General features: G+C 32.8%; 1 protein-coding gene across 3 annotated transcripts in view; it reads right to left on the reverse strand.

The window, feature by feature from the left end:
* Positions 1 to 21,453, reverse strand: part of Cht6 (Chitinase 6) — a 277,698-nt gene that overhangs the window by 48,806 nt on the left and 207,439 nt on the right. For all 3 annotated transcript variants that reach the window (XM_075363781.1, XM_075363782.1, XM_075363780.1), the window contains exons 3-9: positions 13,771 to 13,972; positions 11,847 to 12,059; positions 9,866 to 10,125; positions 5,847 to 5,971; positions 5,050 to 5,179; positions 1,779 to 1,964; positions 436 to 564 (exon numbers count right to left, since the gene is read on the reverse strand). In XM_075363781.1, coding sequence (XP_075219896.1) covers positions 436 to 564; positions 1,779 to 1,964; positions 5,050 to 5,179; positions 5,847 to 5,971; positions 9,866 to 10,125; positions 11,847 to 12,059; positions 13,771 to 13,972 — 1,245 coding nt within the window. The remainder of the gene's footprint in view (positions 1 to 435; positions 565 to 1,778; positions 1,965 to 5,049; positions 5,180 to 5,846; positions 5,972 to 9,865; positions 10,126 to 11,846; positions 12,060 to 13,770; positions 13,973 to 21,453) is intronic.

Here is a 21,453-nt window from a genome sequence, read left to right on the forward strand (position 1 = left end):
TTACCTCAAATATAACCAACTAATTTGCATAGCATACATTTAAACAGAAGTAGTAATGTTTTTAAATTTTATGTTTCTAATTATTATTCATATTTTTTGCATATCATAACATTTCATTTGTCATTTAACAGGCTAATACTTGAAAAAAGTAATTTGCTATAATGCTTTGAAATATGCTGTACGCCCAAGCACAGCTACATGTTGATTCTTCCTTGAGTTATTGAAGGTTTCAGATTACAATGTGTTGAGAAGAATTATGATGACTATAATGTAATAAATTTCTTTCAATAAGCACATTAACATTTTTCATATTATTATTATTATTATTATTCATACAGTGAAAAATACATTCAAGTAAATAACAATGTTAAAAAATATACTTACATTAATTGGTATATCTGTCTGTTTTAAAAGAATAGATTAATTGTTCATTACCTTCTCTTTAACAATATCCTCATCATCATATCCAACCCACTGATTTCCTTTGTAGGCATATGGACCCATTGCACTTCTCTTTGGATGTTCAACTTGCCAATCCTTATTAGACTTTACACTTCCACAAATCTAAAAATAAAATTATAATAAATTAACAGTAATTTTAGTAAACTCAGTAAATTCTAATTAAAAACTACTGAAGGTAAATAATGTTAATATGATAATCATTCATTTTATTTTACTTAAAAATATTTTTAAATAGTTTTCCTAAATTTTTATATACAATTCAGCTACAATAAAAGTAATACATTCTAGTGACTGGTTGTCTAATCTGATGAGTAATAATACATAAAATTTTACTAAAAAAAGAAGAAAGGAATATATAAGATAATATTACAAACTTAGGAAACTTGTTTGAAAATTGTTTAATAATCAGTAATATAAAGTTTCTCTGCACATACGAATACACTATTCCTAAAAAAGCATCGCATAAAATCATTTTTATCTTATAATAATAATAATAGCAACCAATAGGTTAAAATTAATATTTTTATATAGCTTCTTTTTACAAATAAGTATGCTTAACATTTTTATTAATATTAGTTTAATTTTTTCACATCAGATTTTATTTCAGACACATAAAATATACACATTTTACATTATATAATACATATTCAGACACATATTTTAGTCACACCAAATTACTTACTGAAATGTTCTATTTATACTTGTATATAAATATGTAAACAAAATAAATCATGCAAAAACGTTAGCATTACAAAATATATGGATAGTTCATAATTATAATTTTTGTAATATTTCTGGTCAACCGATTTTTCTAAAAAAAAAAAAAAAACAACCATCCACTCCTTTTTTGGCACAACTATCATAAGACCTTTATAAAAACAATAAAATTTATTAAAACTTTTAGGAAGAAAATTGTTTACGCATGTGACTAACTAAACTCATCAAAATTTATTAAATTGTTTATAGCTTTTTGAATATGATGTACATTTCCTGTTATACAAACCAGCACAGAGGAGTTAATGAAACAATACAGTACTAAAGAGAATTTTGAAATGATAACGTAAACTCACAGGCTTGAATAAAAAAAAAGTCACCAGGTGAATAACTGTAAATTAAATTTTATTTTTAGCCCAGCCATCAGTAAATTCTAATTTAAAAACTACTGAAGGTAAATAATTATTTATTGCTTTTTAATTGTTTGCTTTTTAACTGATAGTGCCAATTACAAAGCAAATATACCACAGGTATTGTCATACTCTTGATATATAATATAGATTAACTCCAGTAAAATACTAAAAGAATAATAATATACATACTTCATAATAAGCAAGATATCCTTTCTCACGTGTGGCATCACCCTGTTCACCAGGACCATCAGCAGGAGCACCAAGCTGGTTACTTTCTGGATTAAACAATGTATATGAACGACCATAAGTTGGTATTCCTAAAACCAGTTTATTTCTATCAGCTCCCAACTCTAAATAATGTTTTACTGTGTAATCCTAAAAAAAAAGAAAAACAAATATAATAATATCACTGACATTAAAATATTAAAAATCTATTAATCTTAGTGTGAGAAGTCTTACATATGTTCTCTTTATGTAATAGTAATAAGTGGAAACTTTTTTCATTGCCAATTAGTTTATTCTGACTAAATGATTCAAAGAATATAAACACATAAATGTCAAAAATGCGGTGACAATTTTGACATTTATAGTGATATAGAAGGTATAGTGCCTTCTATATCATACTAGGCTTGGTTCTTCCATCCAACCAACATATGAAAAATACTTTTGTGCTATGAAAAATATTCAAATGAAATGAACAGTTTTATTTTAATTAAAGAAATTGGTGTAGTAAAAATAAAACAACCTTAACCCATAATAGATATAAAATCCATTTATTTTGATTTATTAATCATTAGAGACGATCCAAATCATATTAGCACAGCATTTTGAAAGTGAAAGAGATATAATTTTTACAAGGAATATTATAAACCTTAAAATAAAAACTAATAATGTGCTAATTAAAATTTTAAATGCCATTTGGACTCTCCCTGATTGTGGCAATAGCCAATCATTTTTATTTCTACATGGGATCTGTATTACAATCATATTTATAAGCGAGTACAATAAAATCAACAATCTCCAATTCTAGAATTTTTTAAAATACTATTTTTAAAATCAAATCTCTTACTGCAAAATCAACTTATGTAGCAAGATTAACAAAATTCAAATAAAAGAGTTAATTAAACAGCAAAGTTAATTGCTTAAATTAAACAGCAGTTACTGTAAACACTTCAATGTCCATTTAATTCATTACAATGATAATAATCTCTAGCTCAACCAATAACTGTAAAAATCAAGATACTCAAATTTTGCAGTTATGTTTATGAGATTTAGTTGAATAATGGTGTATAATGTTGGCGATTGCTTTCTGCCTGAGACATATTTTTTAAATAAAAAATTGTGAAGGATCTTATACAAGTAACAAGTAAATCCAGTACTTACACACAGCATTTGAAACAGTATTAATGTTTGTTTGCCAAAGACGTTTTGTTTTTATTACATTCATAATGTGCAATTTAAAATCTTTGTTGATGGCTTAAATGTGATATTATTCTCATATTCTGATTGCATTTTTTTACCTTGCCGCTTATAATATTAATAGAAAAATGAATTTATATCCATATAATATTTATCTAACAAGATTTTTCTAACAAATAAACTTTAGCAAGGTCTACAATTTTCTATTGATTGAAAAGTGTGAGAAAACTGTATTTTCCATTATTTATTACAAAAAAATAAACACATTTAAAAAAAAGAGAGATTTTATAAGGATTGTTTTATTGTTACCTAAGTAATTTCTATATTTCACTTAAAAATTTAATCTTCACTTCTTAAAGATGAAGAATAAACCACCTTCATGTTAAGGTGAAACATCGTAATTACACTTTTAAAGCTGAATTATGTTGTTTCACCTTTAAAATTAATTTAGCTTTCTTTTCTGCAACAGGAAAGAAAGAGAACTCAAATCAACATCTTTTAATAACTTATTTTTAAATATAGTTTTTATCACATCTTTTATAGTTTGAAGTAATATATTTCCTTTGGCAAAATGAAGATTCACTACTTTTGCAATACAAAAACCTAAGAGATAGAATGCTTCAGCATTACCTTGCTATTAATCAATACCATGACCAAAACTATACCTTTCTGATGAATTAATGTTCTAAATATCATTGGCATAATTTTACATCAACATATTTCTCGATGACATTGGAGTTTTACAGGTTTCATGCTCTTATTCAACAACATTTTATAACTATAACACATTGAGGTTTCTATTCACTTTTATCACAAAACCAAGTAAACCAGAATTCAAAATATGAACAGCCATATTTCATACTATATTTTATTTTTGAATTGTTTGTTTCTTTGACTTTAATATTATCAGCTTTATTTGTTATTACAACATGAAGATCACAATCAAACTTAGCATTACTTGTTACGATGATTTTTCCTTTCAAAGTACCCATTCTAATCCACTTTTATATTATTTAAAAAGTGTTTTAAAAATAAATATAAAGCATTGGAGTTACCTAATGTCACACTTCGTTCAAGTGTCTTAGATCTTCTGAAGATATACTAATTCTTTGGTTAAAGATGGAAAACCTTCAACAATAAATAACAGTAAACAACAACCATCTGGTTGAAATAAGGATAAGACTGGCATTATTTCAAAACTGGCAAAACAGAAAGGGAAAACAGAAGCAGTAAAACCGCATTGCTGTTCGCTTCATCCCCTTTTATTTGCTCATCATTCTGTCACTACCAATTATCAGCACAGATCCTTCAATGAAGTTTGTGATGATGTGACAGCCACAATCTGGAAATACTGGATTCTTGTCTGTTCATTGAAACATTCATGGAATTTGAAAAGCATCGTATGTTTTTTTAAGTATCAATTTTATTGCAACAATTTTTAGTTACTTAAATTTATTTTTATTATTTTTTTGTTTGATTAATTAAAATATGCATATATTTATTTAATTTAAGTCTGCCTGTGGACCATCTGACATATCACTGTATCACAGCTTGAAAAATAACATCTAATCTAAAAGAATCAGAACTCAGTCTTTTCTTTCATTGGTTAAATATTTATGAATAGCCACAAGTTTTAAATATATATCCTTCACTTAATTAAAAAAAATTATCCATAAGGAACATAAATTCATGCTCTGCAGTAAGTGAAAGTTAACATATTCTTGACACAATTGCATTCTGTTCTGGTCATATCAGAGCACACCGCACTGTTAGTAGAGATCCAGGACATCCTTCTTCTTCTTTCAGGAAAGAAACAATGATCCAATAGCTAAACTCAAAAAGATTAGCCAGTTTTCCATTCAGACTACCGTAGTGGTTTCTTGTCAGAATGGAAATAAAATACACACATATATTTGGAAAAAAAAATTAAAAACTAATGGTTTATCATTAAATAACACTACTGAGTTAAGAACACAAAAAGGAGTTAGATTAATGAAATTAAGGAAAATTTGGATGAAGTTAACAATGTAATTCAACTTACAATACTTAGTTGTGCATCAAAATTATATTCATTATCTTCTTCCAGTGAATACAACGGTGAATGATGATTAACAGCTGGCTCAAATGCTGAATGGTAATCGTAAGATAAAATATTCATAAAATCCAGATACCTTTTGATTAAAGAAAAAAATTAAATTAATTAAAATATTGTTAGTGCAGAGTAAAATTAATTAAAATTAAATTTTAAATTAGATCTAAAAATATTCATCTTCATGGCAAATAAATATTTGTTTATTTGGATTAATGAACTATGATCACACTAGAATTTGGCATATTACCATGAAGAAAGTCTGGGCAGATACTACTTTAAAATCTGTTGATCCTTTTTACATCTATGATCCAAATGGATCCCTGGACTAAACAGACAGGGTTTGCTTGAGGAAAGTCAGTTTTGTTATAAATAGAGACTATTCTGGTGACACCTATTCACTCCAGATAAATGATAAGCCTTTATGAGTTGATTTTGTCTCACAAAAGCTTTATAGCACATCATCCTAAAATGTGAGGCTAGAGCAGAAGTGCTTCCATGTTTCTTGAACTTATTTTTCTGAGGATGTTGGATTTATTGACCGGAATGGGAGACAGAGATCACAGACACTGAACTGGACAGACTAAGGTAATTTTATGTAGTAAATAATAAGCTTTAGAACTGAAGTTTTGAATAAACTAGAAAGAATATAAATTAGATGTTAGCCAAATGTTTCAAGTGGAGTATAATATTATATGGATCTAAAATATTGGCTTATTTAGTACATGAGTCATTGAAAACAAACAAACCTATTTAATTTTGGTATATCGTAGCCTTTGTCAATATATTCTATACCAGCAGGAACAGCCATAGTTAATAACAACCTTGTACGTCCAGTTTTATTTGACTCGCGATCGAACTCTTCTCTCAATTCCTACAAAAGAAACAACATAATAAAAATGTATTTAATTTTCTGACAAATTTATGAAATAAATAAAAAAAAAAAAAGAGTTATATTATTTTTACTAGCAACAGTTTTTAAATTTTCAGGTTAGTGTAATCAGTGATTTCTGGTTTATGTTTAAAGCACCTAGAACAGAATATTGTGATATGACATATCTTACCTTAATTTTTCATAAAAGTACGTTTGCAGGATCCTGCATCCTCAGTCATGATTGAAATAATGCTGTTATTGCATAATGAAAATATAAAAATAAAAATCCTAAAAAATACATATTTAATTATAATTTAAAATACCAATCTAGATTAAATCCTTTTAAAAAATTGCCCTTAAATTATACGGACTACAAAAAATTCATAAATTAAACATCCTAATGCAACCTTTCATCAGTTTTAAATCTGTCTCCTGTTATATTATATCTAAAATAACAAATAAAATTCTTAGAGATAAAATGAATTTACGTAATAAATTTATTTTAAAAAATGGTTACAAATTAAATGGTTAAACTAGAATGGTTAGTTATGACATAACTCACATGTAACCTAGCATGCCTACAGACCATATCATAAAGATAATAAAAAATAAATTAAGAAGCAACCAAGAGGATCCAAAATTTATTAAAGGTATCATCACTATTATTACAAGAAATATGTGTCAACAAAACTATTTAAATTTAATAAAAAACATTATACACAAAGAAATACCTTACCTGTGGGATTTCCACTATCAGCTATTATGTCAGAAATATATTTACAGGATTTTGAGAGTATATTAATACACATCATTCATACTCATAAAATTGTAATAATGTATATACAACCCGGTGATAAACAATGAATATCTAATAATTTTAAACAAATTAAATTCTTTTAATGAGAATTTGAAATTCACATTTGAAATAGATAATATCTTGGATGTCAATATCGAAATTAACAAGGAGAACCAAATTGAAACATCAGTATATAGAAAACCTACATCTAATAATATAACAATTAATAAAAAATCAAATTATACATGGTTTCATAAAATTAACACTTAAATAAATATGATTGACAGAGCAATCAAAAACACACATAATAACAAAGAAAAGTTAAATAATTAAACACCATAAAATATATAGTGGTTGAAAATGGATGTGATACTACTTTAATAAATAATATTTAAAAAAACAACTATCAAAACAAAATAACTACCTTACAACCAATATATAACACGACACAAAACAAGGAAAAAACATGCATAAGATATTTATACATTAATAATATCATTGAAAACATTACTAAAACTTACAATAAAGAAATATTTAAACTAGCATACAAACCTAATAACCACATAATAAAATATTCAAAAACCAAAAATAATAAAATAAACAATCTTTGTGGAATTTATAAAATTAAATGTAACGGTTGTGATGCTGTATATATATATATATATATATATATATATATATATATATATATATAGCATCACAACCGTTAAATATATATAGAAAAAACAAATAATCCTTTAAAAGTAGATTTCTTGGACATTATAGAAATTACAAAAATAATAAATTAGATTTATCTAATATAACGACCATTTAATAAACAATAAACATTCTGGATCTGATATTAACATAAATTTTGAAGTATTCCAAATAAATAAAAATGACATAAAATTAAATATATTAAAAAATATTACATATATAAATAAAAACAAAATCTCAATTATATAAACAATCAAACAGTGTTTGAGGCAGATGTTCTTATAAAAAAACTGCAATTGATACCCTTGAATCTCTCAGCCCCCCTGGACCAGATTTTCAATAATAAAAAAATGGGATTATCTGAAACCTACAGTTATTAAAAAGGTATCAAAAATATTTAAAATTGGTACTGATAAAAATCTAGTAATTAGCATAAAATCAATGTAATTGTTGAAATCGTATATATATATATATATATATATATATATATATACATATATGGCCTATGAACACTATTTAGGAGAATAATATTTACTACTTCAATGAAAAGGTAGTATATAGCATAGTATAATAGTATGTCAACTCTAGCCAGGTGAAGTTGGTATTGCTCTTAATATATATTAACGAAAATTACCTACCACATATGAACATACCAGAATGGCAAATTTAATATAAACTTCCCAATTTATATAAAAACATTTCAAAACCATGGATTCATTACTTACATAAAACTATATCAGTAAATGAATTAATACTGTTGTTGTGTGTAAAAACTGATAGTTGCATTACCTGATATAATATTTTACGAGAGATATCTCTAAAGTGAAGATCGCTGGGAAATTTCTCTCCTTAATGTTGGCGAACCTATGTCGTTCATGGCCACGCTAGTAAAGTACATACTGCATTGTTGTCTATAAGTTGTCGCGTTGGTGTATCTTTGATTACGTGTGAGTTATTACGTTATAAAATCAATAGGAAAATCGATGTTGTCGCCGACTTGAAACAAGTGGCGTCATACATTTTTTAAACCATCAAAACGTTAAATGCGGCTGAAATTTATAGGCAGTTGGTTGCTTTGTACGGTGATAATGTAATAATTGCAGGAAACGTCCGAAAATGGTGTGAAAGAATTAGATATAACAGAAATTATGTGCATGATGAGAACGTTCGGGAAGGCCCTCGATAATCACCGAGGACTTCTTGAAATGTGTCCTCGGTGATTATCCGAAAGATCGTCGGTGATTATGATGAAATCAGAAAGATCGTAGCTCATCAATTTCCGACCTGGCTCTTCTTTTCCTGATGTTTCAAGAGCAGTTATTTGTCGCATTGTTTACGACCATTTAGATTTCAGAAAGGTTTGTGCACGTTGGGTGCCGCATGTCTTAACGGAACGCCACAAAATAATACAAATGGGATCTGCTTTATAATTTTTGATGCACTACACAGAAAGAGGTGATGAATTCCTTAATTCAGTTGTTACCGGCGATGAAACATGGATTTCGTATCATATGCCAGAAAGAAAACGGTAGTCAAGTGAATGGGGTTATCCTCAATCACCAACCAGACCAACAAATGTCAAACCACACCCATTTGGACGCAAACTGAGGTCGCAGTCTTTTCGGATCGGTTTGGCATACTGCTGATTGATTTCATGCTACGTGGAACAACTATAAATGCAGAAGCCTACTGCGAAACTCTAAGTTACGGCGCGCCATTCAAAATCGGTGACGTGGGCGGTTGACCGACGGCGTCGGCGCACGTTCACATGTTGCGGGTCCGACACGTGATTTACTGAGAACATATGGATGGGAAATTTACAATCACCCACCATATAGTCCGGACTTAGCATCTTCTGATTACCATTTGTTTGGGAAATTTGAGGAAATTTTGAGTGGTAATCAATTCGCGGGTGACAATGAACTTAAAAATGCTGTTAATCATGCCTAAATGGACTGGCGGCAGAAGAATATGACGAGGATATATTTAAGTTGATAATATCGCTACGACAAATGTATTAATTCATGTGGCGATTATATACAGTAGTAGTATAAGGTATGTAGTTAAGAAAAATATAAAATATTTGTAAATTTTTCAGAATAAACTTTTTTACAATGAAACGGTCTTTACTTTAGAGATAACCTCTTGTATAACAGATGATGAGCCTATGGATTTGAAAAGCTTATAATATAAATTTATAATAAGTTTGATATTTTGATATATTCATAGGTGACTTTTGTTATTTAATTATTACAGCTCACTAAATTTTTATAAAAAAAATATATATGCCTTTAACAATCAATGTTCAAGGCATTGCTTTACTTGGATTTGATTTAAGTATTCAATGTGTAATTATTATTTAAGTCTTGAGTTTACTGGTGCTAATGTAAAAAAATAATTACCTGAACAAGTTGTGCATAATTTTCCCTGTCTCTACTTTTTCCACCATCACGGAAAGCAGGGTATTCCCAATCTAAATCTAATCCATCAAAATGATTTTGTCTTAAAAATTTAATAACATTTCTAACAAATTCTTTACGTCTATCTTCATCAGCAACAAGGGGAGAAAATCTTGTAGAACCCTCATTCCAACCACCAATGGCCAACATAGTTTTTAAACCCTTATTATATGTTTTTAATCCTGTAAATTTTGCATAACCACCTAAAACAAAGAGAAAATAATATTATACAGACAAATCTAATATGACAAGCTTAACAAATAAAATATATTTAGAATATGATGAAAACTGCTACATTACATTTTATAAAAAACCCATAAAAGTCTGTTGACAAAAGACAAATAAAAAAAACAAAAAAAAAACAGGTATTAATTCTAATTAAAAAAAATATATATATATATATACACACACGAGGTCTGTAAATAAAATAATGTGACTAGTTTTTTTTTTGGCAGCCATAGTGGTAACACTGTAAAGTTACTAGTAAACATATGGTTATATAAACAGTTGATTTATATTAGATATTAATATTTTTAGTCTTGCCTCGTGTGAAGTAAACAAACTTTTCGTGAAACGAGTTTTTGTTGTGCGTCCCAAAAATGAGTGACACTAATTATGAGCAACATTGTGCAATCAAGTTTTGTGTTAAACTCAGTGAGAATGCTACTGAAACTTTTTCAAAATTGAAAAGGTTGTATGGAAAAGGTATTATGCTCTGTCACGAGCCCAAATTTTTAGGCGATTTGGATATTTTGATTCCCAATCTAAATCTAATCCATCAAAATGATTTTGTCTTAAAAATTTAATAACATTTCTAGCACATTCTTTACGTCTATCTTCATCAGCAACAAGGGGAGAAAATCTTGAAAAATGATCCAGGCTCTGGAAGACCATTAATGGAATGGATCACAGTCCATCAAATTTTGACAAACAAAACGGACATGAAAATTAAATTAAATCGGGCCCAAAAAACCTCACTGTTGAACAGAAAAACAACAGGGTGCATGTGTGTCGCGATCTTCTAGGGCGAATTGAAACTGATCCTGATTTTCTAAAAAGTGTTATTACTGGTGATGAATCTTGGATATTTGAGTACAATCCAGAAACAAAATGCCAGAGCAAGAAGTGGCACACTTCAAACTCACCATGTCCCCATAAAACAAAAATGAGCAAATCAAAACCATGCTAATTTGTTTCTTCGATAGTAATGGCATTGTCCATAAGTTGTTTTTGCTTACAGGACAGACTGTAAATCTATATGTTTACTGAGAAATTCTTGAAAGACTGCAGAAAAGAGTTGCCTGCATGAGATCAGCCATCAAGGATAACTGGATGCTGCATCATGACAATGCACCTTGTCACCTGCACTCTCAATTAATGAGGTTTTGGCAAAGAAAAACATTCTAGTAATTCCTTAATCACCTTATTCATCTGACTTGAGTCCATGTGACATTTTCCTGTTCCTGACTAAAAATCACCTCAAAGGACACCAGTTTGGAACAGTAGAACACAAACATTAAAACAAATGTAACCAACCATTTGAAGGATATTCAAGTTTCTGAGTTGCAACGCTGTTATGAAGAGTGGAAAAACCGTTTGAAGCATTGTGTGGCTTCCCAAGGGAACTATTCGAAGGTGATAAGAGTCCATGTATAATTGGATTGTAAATAAAAAGTTTTTCTGAACCAGTCTTATTACTTTATTTACAGACCTAATAAACACTGCATAAAACAGTAATAAAAAGTAATTTTTTTTTAATCATGGAAAGTACAGTAATGGTACTAGGTACATGAAGATAGTAATTTCAAGTCAGTATATTGTGTATAACATGCTATTAATTACTACACTCAGATCAGCCAATACCTTTAACATTTTTATAATTAATTGGATTAATCTTAATTTTTCAAAGAAAAAAAATGTATACCCTGTTCAATATCCTGGTATTTATCAAAAGGCCTCAGTCCATTATCTTTGTCTAATCCACCAAATGCATAAATAAGATGTGTGCAGAGGTATGGATTAATATTCTGTGGTGAAAATTTAGCAGTCCCTGGTCTGTATACACTCCAGTTTGTGTAATAACATACTACACGCTTCTCATCACTTGAGTCCCTACGTATCCTTCTTAATGATACATCTGGAACACCATATTATATTTCATTAAAAAAGTTAAAAACACAGCACTTGAAAGTGTATCATGCTTATCACAATATAATGAATGTATATAGTCCATAGACAAAAAATAATTAACTAACAATAAAATAGAGTAGGTATTAGTGTAAAAGAATCATTGAATAATGATTGACATGTATTCTACTTGCATAAAAATTTAAATATTGTAATAACCTAAAATAATATATAAATAAGAGTGAATGTGGTAATTGCTTGTATAATAAAACAGATAAATTAACAGAGCTTGAAGGGTCATGTGTATTATTTGTAAAATTAAGTTAATAAAAATAACATATAAGAAGACACTAGTGACTACTTCAAATGATGCTTCTAGTGACTACTTAATGAAACTAGCATTTTGTATGACTGTCCACCAGCATTGGTAAATAAATTACAGCCTCATCAATACTGATATTAATACAAAGTTTAGTGACTGATATTACCAGTATCAATCCTGATATAAAGGGCTGACTTGACTGTACATTTTAAATCTCCTCTATTAGTTACAATTATTGCTGTTTGCTCTTTGTTTTGGACATAAAGGAAGGTTTAAAATAACAAAAGAAAAGACATGAACAATTTTTTGTAATATAAAAACAAAATTCTATAATCTGTCCAAGAAAAGGATGTAATTCTACCTTGCACTCTCTCTCTCTTAATTTTTTCTTTTCATTATCACGTGAAAGAAAGTATTCTAGGTTTTGAGTATTATACATTAAGTTACACGTATATAGGTGAGGAGATGTAAGTAACTACTTAATTCTTAGTAAAATCAGTTAAATTTGGTGCTACTAACACATGTAGTAAGATTTTAATTTATACCAAGAAATTGAATTTGTATAGTATAAATATATTTGCAAGTATATTAATATATATACTTGTGTGTGTGTGTGTCTGTCACACAATATATTAGTAAGCACTTAGAGTAATTATTCTCTGAATTGTCGTACTGCTGAGGTGGTGTAGATCACCACCTCAACAAAATGGTAGTAGCTATTGAAATTTTATGCTTAGTTCGTAGTTTTATATCCAAGATAATCTTCCCAAAAACATTCATAGTTATGGTTAATGGTACTTTATTTACAGTTATGGCACTAAGAAGAAAACAACTGATTTTAATTTCATGCATTTAGATGTTAAACAAAATATAATAAGTAAAAATGCAGAAAAGAGGTACAACTTAAGGGGTAAACATTTCTGAAATGTTACCCTATCCGAGGAGACTAAAAACAAGGATATTTTCAAGATATAAAGTATTTAAATGGGAAAAAGTTGAGTTATTGAAAATTAAATTGATAGCTACAAATATAGGAGAGTACAGATCTTGATTAGATACTTTGAGACTGTAAGGTACACAAGGGGTTTTCATAAAGAAAAAAAATAATAATTTAAACATGAAGAAAAGTAATAGATTACCAAAAATGCAAGGCTGAAAACAAAAGAGTGCAAAAAAGAATTGTTTTGACCGAGGTATCCTGAAGAAATATTCACTCCTCTTATGTACCTTGAAGAGTAATATAATAAACAATAACTAGTGAATATTTCAACAACTATATGTTAATAAAATTGCAACAAAAGAAAACATCAGTCTGCAAGTTATTTCAAAGCAACTTTATATAGAAACATAAACTTATTATTATAAACATTATTAATAGTAGATAATTATGGTTGCTTACCTACATCTGTTTCAATTATTTTGGTACATTGCGATACATTTATAAGTGATACTAATATAATAAAGATTATTATTAACTGTTGAAATGAATTACAGCATTTATTACACCAGTGTAACTTCATTTCAGTACTACCAAACCTATAATTATTATAGAGTGTTTTTCTGTTGCATGACAGTTGTGGGTGATGCCTCAAAGTCTGCATCTGTAAAAAAATTTAAAAAATTAGTTTTCTATTCATTACTAATTTTTATTAAGCATATTCATTCAATAAATTATTGTAAATTATTCATTCATTAAAATCCTACATTCTGGTTAGAAATTACCAATAATAAAATTTAAGGAAATTTTATGATAACATAAACTTAACATCAAGATCATTGTATACTGTGTTGATGTTTATAAATCTTGTTAACATATGGACTGATACAGGATGAGCAACATAAAACTGAACCCATAACGTAACCGCTGCAGAATTGGTAGGTTATGTTGGAATAAAATTTTATGAATGATATGGATAAATTAAATAAGAAAACCATAAAACGTAATTTAAATGTTGCATTTATTTGCTTTATTGTTAAAAAAAAAATGTTCAAAATGAGCACCCTGGGCATCGATGCACTTTTGTGCTGGACTGATCATATTAAGAGTCATCTGATGCAGATGTTGTTGTCAATTGCATTGATTTCTCATTGAATGTTCACTTTCATTTCATCAATATTGTGGAGATTAGATGCATAAACTCTCTCCTTTAAGTAGCCCCAAAGGAAAGAATTACAAGTAGACAACTTTGGGGAATGTAGAGGCCACCGTCCTCTGCTGACAGGTCGTTCATTTATGAAAGCTGCACGATTCAGTGAAACATTTGATGTGTGACATGTTGTTCCATGTTGCTGGAAGAAGCTGCATTCTTTATCATTGTCAGTTAATTGTGCATAGAATTCTTCAAAAATTGTGAAGCTAACTTGTGTATTGAAAGTTTGGTCAAAAAATATTGGTCCCACTATACAATTACTGGAAATGGCACAACAAACACCAATTTTCTCATTGTGAAGTGGATGCTCGAATATCTCATGAGCATTTCTCACCATCCAATACCTGTTGTTCTACGAATTAACATGGCCGGATAAATGAAACCATGCCTCGTCTGACGTGAAATCTGTCCACCAACCATGTTTTCAAGAAGTCAGTTGCAATAATCAAGTCGTTTTGGTTTGTCTGTCTCCTTCAGTTGTTGCACAGTTTTAATGCAGCATTGTTTCAATTTTAATTCATGAAGAAATTTATGTATTTAACACCAAATTGTTGGGATTACTTCAGTAGTGATGTTTTTGGACTGGCAGTAATTCTCCTTCAATATCGGTAATGGTCTATGGAGTCCTAATGGAAGGTTGCCTATTTTGTTTTGCATTTGAAACCAAACCTATTGTATGCCATTTTTTGACTAAATCATGTATGCTACTTTTCACTAGGATACATGCATTCGGAGATTTTTTATGAATACTTGACGTGAATTTTCAAATGATCCAGAACAAATATAGGCCTCAACTATAACTATCCTCTCCTGGATTGAATAAGGCATTTCACACAAACACAACTGCACTGCAACAAAACAATACTGCACTGACAAGTAGTCACCTGACAAACAGCAGTAACATATACATCCACTAATCAGGCTAATTGTATGAGAGTCTTTCATAAATAGTGTTGGGTAGTGTTTTCATTATCGGTTTGGTTTTATGTTGCTCATCCTGTATATTAGGATAGTCTGTATTATGAAATACATATTCAAGGGAGAACCATGAGTGTGTTACTTTACAATTAAATTCTTTAATTTTTTCCCCAATTTACTGATTTTATGCAATTTTCTGTTTCTTTCTATTACATGATAATTTAAATTTTTTTACCTTCTACATCCTAGACATCACATACTCGGTTATTAATTTTACTTATTATATTCTTTGTCTTTTACCACAGTTTTTTGTTCTTAATCTGCTTCTGCAGTCAACTTTATTAACCGTGGCTATCATACTATAAGGTTTATTAAAACTGTTCTTCTTTTTCATGATTAGTCATGAACTTCTCTTTTCTTCAATTCCTCATAAATCTCTACTTATTGAATTTAATCAATACATATCACTTAAAATATTCTTCCATTACAATATATTTAAATTATTTCTTTCTTCTATAAATTCCAATGTCTTTCATGATCAATGTTTTGCTATCATAAAGTATTACACTTCATGGGGAAGTAGTGGTGGATCCAGAGGGTGCAACAGAGTAATAGCATTTTTAAATACATACTTTGAATAAATACATCTTAATTATAATTCTAATAAAAGGCTGGACTTTTGATTTCATATAAATGAAAAAATGATAAAATTTGGAGACAACATAAAAAATAATATTTTATTAATTATTTGATGATAATAATCATAATTTTTTCTTTTTTTTGCGTAGGGTGGTGGAAATGCATTTACGCACGGATTGTCGGGCTCCCGCTGATGTTATTATACAATCGCTATTAGCAGACTACAGACTAAAACCACCACCCCGCCCTTTCTACCAGGACTCGACCCGGAACCGTTTAACATATTACTTCCGGTCGAGTCCTCCTATACTAGCCTGATTAGGTGCTACCTAATTTTCAGGACTATCCAGGTCAACCTTTTTGGTCCTGAGAATGTTGCCGACGAATCGGGCTACACTTAACCAGCTGCTCAGGTCACGGAGCATCATCGCAACCACGTTGTGGGGACTCAGTGCTCCGAGATCCGCCTCTAGTGTCCCTCGATCTGCCGCCCACCGAGCGCATTTGAAAAAGGTGTACTCAGCATCGTTCCGTACACCGGGGCAATGCAGGCAGTCGGGAGACAGCGTTTTCCCTATGACAAGGAGGTAAATGCGGAACTACCCGTGACCCCTTAAAAATTGGGTCATGTAGTACTCCACCTCTCCATTCCGTCGCTCCGTCCACGGTCTGACCAGAGGGATAAGCCTTGGGGTCCATCGTCCTCTGGTCTCTTGCGAGGAACGTGCGAGTGCGTACTTCTTTGGCAATGGTCACCCGGTCTTCGCCTGCCCGTCGCCTCCTGTAGATCACCTGGCGCTCCCTTGGTAAAGTAGCAATGGGTATGACGCCGGCGACCACAAGTACTGCAGGCTTGGAGACCGTCCGATACGCGGAAGCGACTAGCAAGGCTGCAGTGCGTTACGCCTGCGTGAGCCGCTTCCGGTTTCTTGCAACTCTTAATGCATGGGCCCACACTTCCGACCCGTATAACAGGATGGAATGCACCGTGGACATCAGCAATCGCCGTCTGCTGGCCTTCGGTCCGCCGACATTCGCCATAAGCCGGCTGAGAGCAGTTACGGCTCTCGCAGCTTTTGGCGGCTCAGCAAAGCTGAGTTTCCGGTCAATCATCATACCGAGGTATTTTGCGGCCGGCTTGGTCTCGACAACCTCTACTTCGACCCGCAGGGAGAGAAGAGTGTCAATACGCTTCTTCATGAGAACTACGATCTCCGTTTTTCTGAGGGCTAGAGACAATCCATGGTCGTCCAGCCAGGCACCGACTCTATGCATGACTCGACTGAGCCTCAGTTGGGCGCGCTCCACGTCGCTGTCTGCGACAAGTAGCGCAACGTCGTTAGCGTACCCAACAAAGACAGATTCTTCAGGCATCTCCAGCCTCAGTAAGCCATCGTAGACGGCGTTCCAAAGGTCGGGGCCGGGAATCGACCCCTGCGCCGCCCCTGACGTGATCGTAGTCCTACGCCAGCCTGCCACGGTCTCATAAATGAGACCGCGGTTCCTCAGATAGGCGTCCACCATTCTGACGAGGTATTGAGGCACATGGAATGAATGCTCCAGGGCCCGAATCATATCGCTCCACCGTGCGGACTTGAAACAGTTTTTAACGTCCAACGTAACGAGAAGGACCACACGTAGCGAAAAATGATTGTTGTCCTCTGCTCGCTGCACTGCCTCAACCTCCTGAACTGCGTCTAGGGTCGACCGACCCTGAATAATAATAATGATAATGATGGTAATGATGATGTTAATGATAATGATAACAATCACAATAACAATATTAATAATTACGAGGGCAAACGCTCTCATTCTGAAGTCTCTCCTACTTCGACGTCATCGTCGAAGAAGAAGAAAAGTGTAGATGTACGACATGCGCCGGTATTTCCATTAACAAGAATTCCTCGACCGAAATATCTTGTTGTTAAAAGAAACGATGGATCAGAAAGCGGTTTTTCAAACATTAGTCCCTACGTCATAGCTAAGGAACTAGCGACGAAAGCTGGTGGACCAGTTAAGGAAGCTAAGAAGACGCAGGCTGGATTATTCATTGAAGCGCTGAACGACGTACAATCAGCGAAATTATTAGAAATGAAACAACTAGGGAACATTGATGTTACTGTGGAAGCTCACGGCACACTCAACTATTCCAACGGAGTAGTAGTCTGTCGTGACTTACTTAATTGTAGTGAAGAGGAGATTGTTAGTAAAATGGCATCGCAAGGCGTCATCGCATGTAAGCGATTGAACATGAGAAGGGATGGTCTACCCTCATGGGAAGTGCTACCCTCTTCTTCTCATGTCCTTTTAATAAGCCACCGTTGCCTGAAAAATTCAGGGCCGGAATCTATCGGTTGGATGTGCGCGCCTATATTCCACCGCCGATGAAATGTTTCAAATGCCAACGTTTTAGTCATATCTCCGACAGATGCAATCGTGAAGATATTTGTGCATGTGGCCAAGCAATCCATGAGGGTGAACCCTGTAAGGAAATCCCTTTATTGTCAATTGCGGAGGACAACATTCAGCAAGATCTATGAATTGTCCTGCTTTCAAGAAAGAAATAGCGATACAAGAGACTAAAGTTCTCAGGAAACTTAGTTATCTTGAAGCGAAGAAAATAGTTAACGCCCAGACACCAGGGAAAAAATCCTTTACGCAAACGGCTGCGTCTAGCACGAATACGTCTTCGCCACAAGTAGTTGAAAGCTTAATCAGGCAGTTGACACCAGTTCTAACCACGGTTTTAGACAAATATATAGGAAGGAAATTTCCTGCAGTTGAACCAGTGCCATCGACTAGTGGTCAGCAATCAAACGTCATCGCCAAATCAAATGAACCATTGACGTCGCAAACACGAGGGATTAGTGAGGAGATTTAGCGTAGCGGTGAGAAACAGTCCACAGCTAGTATTACAGGGACATCGAGTTCATCAAAAATCAAATGTCCTCCTGAACCTTTAGATCTCCGGCAAGGGGATAAGCCACCAAAAGGTCAGAAACCGCGGAAGAGCAGTACCTCTGTTGTAGTCAACTTAGACAAAATGGAAACGACACAAAGCGCGAGGCCCCGCTGAAAATTCATGCATCTTCGACCGGATTGCCGAAGTCAGCAATTCCCAGTCTTCTGCAGAGCGCAACTCTGCCAAGCCCCGAGACTATGTTAGTCTCAGGTGAGGAGAGTGACTGCGGTTCTGTGGGATCACTAACTGACTCAGGTTGTACTACAACTACGAAAAAGAAAAAAGGATGGCCAAAGGGTAAGCCACGCTTATAAAGTAAATGGAGAATATAATACAATGGAATATTAACGGTTGTCTCACACCTACCTGAGCTTCAACTACTTATAAATGAGCGCAACCCTGCATGCGTTGTCTTCAGGAAACACACTAAGCCAGAACATGATTTCCGTTTACATGGATATGATGTAATACGTGCTGTTGTATTTGATCGACGAGCAAGCGGTGGTATTGCCATTTTTGTACGTTCGCATCTGTCTTTTCAACGAATACAACTAAATACTACGTTACAAGCTGTCGCATTACGTTTATCATCTCCAGTTGAAGTCTCCGTCTGTAACATACATCTCTCGGACGGCAACTGGAACATTGATGATATGCTGAACTTATATGGCCAACTCCCAGAACCGATAATTCTGGTAGGATATTTCAATGCGCATAACCCACTTTGGGGTTCACAACGATTGGAACGCAGAGGGCACGACATTGAAGAATTTATGTCAAACACCGAGCTGATCCTGTTAAAGGTACAGGAACGTTTTTCAACATACGAAACGGTGAAACTTCGGCGATAGATTTGTCATTTTGCAGTCCAGTATTGTCGCTTTCCTTAGATTGGAACGTAGACCAACAACTTCATGGTAGTGACCACTTTCCGATTATAATAACTACAGATATACGACGGAAGGCACTAAAGTTTATTCAGCGGTGGTGTCTTAAACGTACCAATTGGATTGGCTATACAGACAACGTCGTTATGCCAAGCTATACTGGAAACATCAATGAGGATATAACAGAGACGACGCGGGCAATTTTAAATTCAGCAAAGGAAAACATACCTAAAACCACCGCAACTTCGACGAAACCCAGTGTACCGTGGTGGGGAGTGGAAGTAAATATAGCTATTAGTAAGAAAAGGAAAGCTTTCAACCTATTCAAGAAACATCCTACCCTAGGTAATCTAATATCTTTTAAAAAACATCGTGCCTACGCCAGACCCACCATATTATCTGCGAAAAAAGCATCCTGGGAGGCATATGCATCGATAGTAACACACCTGCTACGCAAGTATGGAAGAAGGTTAAAGCCTTAGCTTGCCGGTCCAATAACCGTTCATTAAATGCGCTCAAACAAGCCGGTGTTGTCATACTCGATCAAAAGGCTATAGTTGAATTATTGGCCGATCAGTTTGAAACTGTGAGTAGCAATAAAAATCACCACATCTATTTCATTAACATATCAAGGGAACAAGCAACACTGAACTTTGTAACGGACAACGACCTTTTTTATAATGTACCATTTTCATTCGTCAAATTTAATCATGTTCTGCAAAACTCCAGTGATACTTCACCTGGATATGATGATGTTCCACATGCATTCGTCAAAATACATAACGACGGTAATAAAGCGTGGATATTACACCTACTTAATAGAATATGAACTTCGGCCTCATATCCACAATTGTGGAAAGAAGCAGTGATCATACCGCTTTTGAAACAAGGAAAAGATCCTTTGGACATTACAAGTTACAGACCAATATCTGTAACATCGTGTATCGGCAAACTCTTAGAAAAAATGATAAATGCTGGTTTAGTATGGTTGTTGGAAAGGAAGCAACTTCTTTCATTGTATCAAACCGGATATAGACAGCGTCGTTCTACGACTGATAACATGATACTTCTTGAGAACGCTATACAGAATGCTTTTATTAACAAGAAGCATTTCGTAGGCGTATTTTTCGACCTTGAGAAGGAATTTGATATGACGTGGAGTTATGCAATTTTAAAACAAATGTATGAGTGGAGACTACGTGGAAATCTCCCCATGATTATCGCAAGCTACTTATCTCACCGAACTTTAACAGTACGCGTTAGCAACACCTATTCGACAAGTAGGCGATTACAAAATGGAGTTCCGCAGGGATCACCCCTTAGCGGCATCCTGTTTACAATTGCTGTCAATAGGGTTCTACAAGAAATACCACTAGGAATTGGTAAATGTATGTATGTCGACGATCTGGCGATTTTCTATGCCAGCACGGAAACTACAATGGTCCACTACAAGTTACAGGAAGCAATCGATGATATTGTTGATGCGGCTGAAAAGTCTGATTTCAGGTTTTCAACCGAAAAGTCAT

This window comes from Lycorma delicatula, chromosome 4 (genome assembly GCF_047948215.1).
Source record: "Lycorma delicatula isolate Av1 chromosome 4, ASM4794821v1, whole genome shotgun sequence".
Lineage (NCBI taxonomy): Eukaryota > Metazoa > Arthropoda > Insecta > Hemiptera > Fulgoridae > Lycorma > Lycorma delicatula.